The sequence below is a fragment of the Camelina sativa genome, chromosome 11, assembly GCF_030686135.1.
Source record: "Camelina sativa cultivar CO46 ecotype springtype chromosome 11, ASM3068613v1".
Classification (NCBI taxonomy): Eukaryota; Viridiplantae; Streptophyta; class Magnoliopsida; order Brassicales; family Brassicaceae; genus Camelina; species Camelina sativa.
The window spans coordinates 13996825-14003930 of record NC_141890.1 but is presented as its reverse complement, the minus strand read 5'-3'; the positions used below and the strand labels follow the sequence as shown (position 1 = coordinate 14003930).

Genomic DNA, 7106 nt, shown 5'->3' with positions numbered 1-7106 from the left:
AATACAGTTTTGCGAGTCTGCGAATATTCCTCGCAAAAACCTCGCAACTCCCTCGCAATATTTCGACGGGTTAGCGATGAAATATTCCGTAGCAAATTTGCGAGGGAGTTGCAAGGGACAATGATATAGGCAGCCACGTTTTCCCTGAGTGTAACTGTTTTGTCGGCAAAACAGTAAAAGTCTCGCAAATCCCTTGCAAGAACATAAAATTTTTAAATATCCCTCGCAAATCCCTTGCAAATTTCCCTAGCAGTTATTTTTAGTAAGCCTATAAATAGCAAGTTCATGATCCATGGAAACCACAACACAAAACACTTCCAACAAAAACACTTTTACTACTAAAAAAAATCTTGTGAAAGAAAAAAAGACCTAAAAAATTTTAAATTCTATAATAATGTTTGGAGGCGGGCAGCATGAGATATACACAATGCGACAGTAGATGTACAATCACAGAGATCCGGAGACCGGTGATGTGACGAGAGAGTTTTGTGATGGGTTGCGCGCTTTCATGTACCAGGCGACAAACCAAGACTTTGCTCGTGAAAACGGTACAATATTTTGTCCATGTCCTAAGTGCTGCAACGATAAATATTTGGAATTTAATCTAGTGAAAAAGCATCTTTATAATAGAAGATTTATGCCAAATTACTATGTATGGTTTTGTCATGGAGAGGGTTGTAGCAGTAATGTTGGAAGTAGTAGTATGAATTATGCTGTTGATCAACCTAGTAATTATGGGCATCAAGAATCTGATCAATTTGGTTTTTATGGCTATAATGAGGAAAATAGATTAAACTACTGCTGCATTTCCTGAGAATAATACGGAAGAACCCAACGTAGATGCACAACATTTTTATGCTATGTCAGATGCTGCAAATCAACCTATCTATGATGGATGTAGAGAAGGGCATTCTAAGTTATCATTGTCATCTAGGATGAAGACAATTAAAATTGATAATAACTTAAGTGAGAATTGCATGGATTCTTGGACTGAACTCATTAAAGAGTATTTGCCAACTGATAATGTATCGGCTGAGAGCTACTATGAAATACAGAAGTTGATTGCGTGTCTTGGATTACCATCTGAAATGATTGATGTGTGCGTTGACTATTGCATGATTTTTTGGAAAGATGATGCTAAGTTGCAGGAATGTCGGTTTTGCGGGAAGCCGAGATATCAACCTACTCAAGGAAGGACGCGAGTGCAATATAAACGTATGTGGTACTTGCCTGTTGCTGATAGATTGAAACGTCTATACCAATCAAAACGGACTGCAGCGGCAATGAGATGGAACATTCTAATGAAGAAGGAGAAATTACACACCCATCTGATGCAAAGGCGTGGAAACATTTTCAATCGGTATATCCTGACTTTGGTCAAAAGTGTATGAATGTTTATCTTGGGTTGTCTACAGATGGTTTTAATCCATTTGGTATGTCAGGGAGGCAGTATTCTTTTTGGCTTGTTATATTGACGCCATACAATCTTCCTCCAGATATGTGTATGCAAAGTGAATTTCTGTTCTTGAGTAGTTTGGTACCAGGTCCAAAGCATCTGAAGCGAGCTCTAGATATCTTCTTGCAACCTCTGATTCATGAGCTGAAGCATCTGTGGTATGAAGATGTTCAGACATTCGATTTGTCGCGAAAACAGAATTTCAATATGCGGGCAGCGCTAATGTGGACGATTAGTGGCTTCCCTGCGTACAAAATGTTATCTGGGTGGACAACACACAGAAGATTATCATGTCCTTATTGTATGGATTGTACCGAGGCATTTCAGTTAAAGTATGGGCGAAAACCTTGTTGGTTTGATTGTCATCGTCGGTTTCTTCCCTTGCATCATCCGTACCGGAAGAACAAGAAGTTGTTTAGAAAGAATAAAGTTGTGTGCGTTCCTCCACCAATTTATGTCTCTGGAAATGATTTTTTTGAGCAGATTGATTACTATAACGCTCAAGAAACATGTAAACGTGGGGGTAACTATCACACAACATCAAACATGCCAGATGGATATTGAGCTGATCACAATTGGCACAAGCAGAGTATTTTTTGGGAGCTTCCATATTGGAAAGATCTTCTATTGCGGCACAACCTTGACGTGATGCACATCGAAAAAACTTTTTCGATAATTTCATCGTTACGCTTCTGAATGTGCAGGGTAAAACAAAAGATAGTATGAGATCTAGGTTGGATTTGGCGGAAATATGTGCAAGGATCGATTTACATATTACAAGAGATGGGAAATTACCAGTACCCCAATTTCGATTGTCAGCAGAGGCTAAGAAGGTGTTGTTCGAGTGGGTTAAATATGAAGTGAAGTTTCCAGATAGATTTATCTCAAAATTTTCAAGATGTGTGGAGCAAGGCCAAAAATTTTCAGGTATGAAGAGCCACGATTGTCATGTCTTCATGCAACGGCTACTACCATTTGTATTTCTTGAGCTCTTGTCAACACATGTTCATGAAGCTATTGCATGTATCTAAGTATATAATAATATATATTTATTTATGTATTGATATATATTTTGTTTAATTAATTTACCCATGAATTTTTTATACTTTGGTTCGTAGGTATCAGAGTTTTTTTCCGGGACTTATGCACTAGAACATTGACCATTGATGGCATAGAGCAGTTACGAGAAAATATTCCAGTGTTAATTTGTAATTTGGAGAAAATCTTTCCTCCTGCTTTTTTTGATGTGATGGAACATCTTCCAATCCATCTACCACATGAAGCTGATCTTGGTGGGCCAGTGCAATTTCGCTGGATGTATCCTTTTGAGCGGTTTATGAAAGCACTTAAAGGAAAGACCAAAAATCTTGCCAGAGTTGAGGGATCGATAGTCGTCGGGAGTTTAACAGAGGAAACGTCTCACTTCACATCATACTACTTTAGCCCCACCGTGAGAACCAAAAAAACACGTACTCGACGATATGATGACGGAGGCGTTACACCTACATATAACGTTCCTGATGTTCCAAATATCTTTGCTCAGATAGGAAGACTTGCTGAAAAGTTAAAGGAAGTTTGGTGGGAAGATCAAAGCTATTGTCGAGCAGCTCACAATTACATCTTGAGGAATCTAGATTATGTTCAAACTTTTGAAAGATATATTTTTTTAAAAACTAAAATTAATTTTATTTTCTAAGATAACAAACTAATAAATCTCTATTTTTAAGACTTTTTGAAATGTTGATTCGTGAAGCATATCCGAATTTAGAAGAATCTGACTATAAGGCTTATAAAGAGCGGGATTTTGCTAATTGGTTAAAATACTATGTAAGTATATATATGAAATAAATTAAACTATACGTATTACAATTTTTAATTTAAATAAACTTATGGTCTAAATATCTTTTTCGTTTATATAGGTTCAGAATGGATGTGGAAATGAACCCTTGCCTCTTTGGTTGCATGAGCTCGTTCAAGAACCAAGAGCGAAAATCACTACCGCTCCGATGTACTTTAATCGCGGTTATACTTTTCATACGTACGCATATGGAAGTCGCAAAGCTACAACAAATTATGGAATCTATGTACAAGCTGGTGATAGCGATTTCTATGGCGTTTTGCAACAAATATTAGAAGTTGATTATCGAGGCCTTCTGAATCTGAGATGCGTACTTTTCAAGTGTAACTGGTACGATCCATCGGCCCGAGGCGTTCGAGTAAATAATTGGGGAGTTGTTGATTTGAATGCGAACAGATCGTACCCCAAATTTGATCCTTTCATCCTAGCATCACAAGCACAACAAGTGAGCTTTCTGTCCTATCCTCGTTTAAGGCCAAGACGTGAAATATGGTTATCAGTCATTAAAGTTAATCCTCGAGGCCATCTAATCGGGTTAGTTGATGATCAAGTCGTGTTGCAACAAGAAAATGTCAGTGAAATTTCCATTCCAAACATATCAACAGAAGATGTTATCCACATTGATCCACAAAAGAGGCAAGTAGAAGATGTTGATGATATTTCTGAAGAAGAGGGTGAATTAGACGAATTTGAAGAGTCCGATGATGGAGAAGATTCTAACGATGATAATGTAATTTCTAGTAGTTCAGAAAATGAATCTGATTGACCAATTGTAGTTTTTGTTATTTTTTTTTTAAATAAGATTTATCAATTTGCGATGGATTTGCGTTGGAATTGCGAGTGAATGCTTACAAGGTCTCGCAATGTCGTCGTAAGTCCCTCGCAAAAGCCTATACCCTAAACATTATTTGTGAGGGACTTACGACTATACCCTAAACATTGCGAGGAATTTGCGATGGATTTGCTAGTGATTTGCGAGTGACTAGCGAGGGAATCTTGCTAGTGATTTGCGAGTGACTAGCGAGGGAATCTTGCTAGTGATTTACGAGTGACTAGCGAGGGAATCTTGCTAGTTCTCGCAAATACGTCGTTATTCCCTCGCAAATTATATACCCTAAACACTAAATGCTCAAACCCTAAGCTTTTGCACATTGCAATGGCTTTTTGTGTATCAATGTGGATAACATCTTCTTTTGATATGTTTGCAATGGAAATTTTAACATCTTTCAAGTTGCAACACAAATTGATCATCAACTAACATGATGATCCTCTAAACCCTAAAGTAGAAGATGTTGATGATGTATTTGAAGAAGAGCTTGAATTAGAAGAATTTTAATTATCTGATGATGGAGAAGATTCTAATGATGATAATGGAATTTCTATTAGTTAAGAAGATGAATTTGATTAAGCAATTGTGTTTTTTCTTGTTTTTTCAAAAAAGATTTATCGATTTGCGAGGGTTTTGCGATAGATATGCGAGGGAATGCTTGCAAGGTCTCGCAAAATCGTCGTTAATCCCTCGCAAACCTATACCCTAAACATTTAAATATTGCGAGGGAGTTGCGAGGATCCCTAGGTAATCCCTCGCAAAATCCTAAACCCTAAACACAACTGGAGTCTAGCTTATCCCTCGCAATATTTAAGTATTTGCGAGGGATCCCTAGGTAATCCCTCGCAAAATCCTAAACCCTACACACAACTGGAGTCTAGCTTATCCCTCGCAATATTTAATATGTTACGAGGGATTTGCGAGTGACCCTAGTTAATCCCTTGCAAATCGTAAACTCTAAACACCAGTAGCCTCGCAAATCTCTCGCAATATTTAATAAGTGCGACAGAGTTGCGAGGGCGCATAGGTAGTCCCTCACAAATTTTGTGAGGTTCCAAAAAGTTTATATATACAAACTCAATCGAGTTTGAGCGAAGCTCAAACCAGTCGCCGACAAAACCTAATCTTCTTCTTCTTCCTCTTCCTCCTCCGATCAAACCATCTTCTTCCTCTTCCGATCTAATTCTTCCTCCTCTGATCAAACTATCTTCTTCCTCTTCTGATCTGGTTCTTCCCCCGATCAAACCTAGTCTTCTTCCTCTTCCGATCTGCTTCTCTCATCTTCCGATCTTCTTCAATCGCAAACCCTAATCTCTCGTCTTTCGATCTTCTTCTTCAATCGCATTCTGAAAGGTATAAACCCTAATCTAATCCAATTTTGATTTTGTTTTGTATTTGGTTTTGATTTCATTTTGTAGAAACCTAATCTCGTTTTAATTTCGTTTATGTTTTTGTATAAACCCTAATCTAATCTCGTGTTTTTTATAAACCCTAATCTTGTTTTGTTTTTGTTTTGTATTTGATTTTGATTTCGTTTTGTATAAACCCTAATCTTCTTTTAATTGGCTTTTGATTTCGTTTTGTATAAATCCTAATTTAATTTTCGTTTTTATTTGGTTTTGATTTCGTAATGTATAAACCCTAATTTCGTTTATAAACCCTAATTTGGTTTTAATTTCGATTTTGATCTATGCATGTTACTGATAATACCACTTTGTATTAATTACTAATTTTGATTTCGATTTTCTTTTGTTATAGATGTTTGGAGGCAACGATTATACAAGATTCCTGACGGATCAAGGTTTAACCTCTCCCACTGCTTCTAATCGTCGCGGTCCCTCCGATTCTAACAACACAAACCCCAGTTCTCACAATAACCGCCGTGCAACCTCGCAACCTTTGCCTGTGACGCCTCCTTCTAATACGCCTTCACCATCTCATTTGCATGGTGGCACTGCGCCGAACCCTGACATTACTACATCTCAACCCGCGCGTTCCTCCTCTACAGTCATGTCCCAACATCTCAACAACCTGACTTTGGAGGAGTTACTCGATAGTCCTCGACGATCTGGTTTAACTAAACTAGATCCTCGCCGACCTCCAGGAACTCTGTGGTAAGTTTGTTTTATGTTTTTAAACGAACCCCTCCAATAACCACCAATCAACAAGTCTTTTGGAGAAGGCGGCTAGATATCAAAATTGAGAAAAACGGTTGAAGATGGTGGTTACAACCTATTTTTGGTGGTTACAAACACGAATCCTAACCACTATAAAAAAACAATGTTTGGCATCATAAAGAGGTTGCACAGTTCTTTTTTTTTTGGGCAAAAGGTTGCACAAATTTTATTTCTTTATTCACTGTTCAAATCATAATCTTGATTTAATATGTGTTGCTATTCTTCTCAATATTTTTTTTATGAAAAGGTTAGTAAGCCAAAAACAAAGAAATTTAGTAAATCAAGATTGTGATTTGAATAGTAACATGTTATTTTTTAACGAAGATTATGATTTTGTTAATATCTTATAATGAAGATTTAAAAAATATACATTTGATAATTTCACTAATATCACATCTGATCATTTAGTTAATATCATTGATATATATTAATATTTTATATTATGAATTAGATAATAATTGATCATTTCATTTCATTTCATTTTTTCATTTTTAACTAAATTAATTTCAATATTTTATAATTTATTATAACTTATATTATCCAACCGCTGTAATATTACATTATTACCAATCAAGCTAAATACTCAACCGCTTTCTTTTACTCTACAATTTTTTCTATCCGCTAGCTTAAACCGTTTTCTTTTTAACCACCTTCTTTACAACCGCTATAAAAATTTTAGCCGCTTTTTTAAACGTGGTTACCAATCGGAGCCTTAGGATATATCTTAGAGGGATGTGGTTTAATATTTGGAGTTCAGAATTTAAAATTTAATTATTTTAAATATAG

The 7106-nt window shown here is 36.4% G+C and overlaps 1 protein-coding gene across 1 annotated transcript; it reads left to right on the top strand.

The window, feature by feature from the left end:
- Window positions 1–2370: 2370 nt before the first annotated feature.
- LOC147933959 (uncharacterized) lies at window positions 2371–4080 on the top strand. The gene is made up of 4 exons (XM_087472407.1): window positions 2371–2479; window positions 2575–3114; window positions 3186–3283; window positions 3376–4080. Exons 1-4 carry the CDS (start codon window positions 2386–2388, stop codon window positions 4078–4080), a joined length of 1437 nt encoding a protein of 478 aa, XP_087328533.1. The 5' UTR covers window positions 2371–2385.
- The last annotated feature ends 3026 nt before the right edge of the window (window positions 4081–7106 follow it).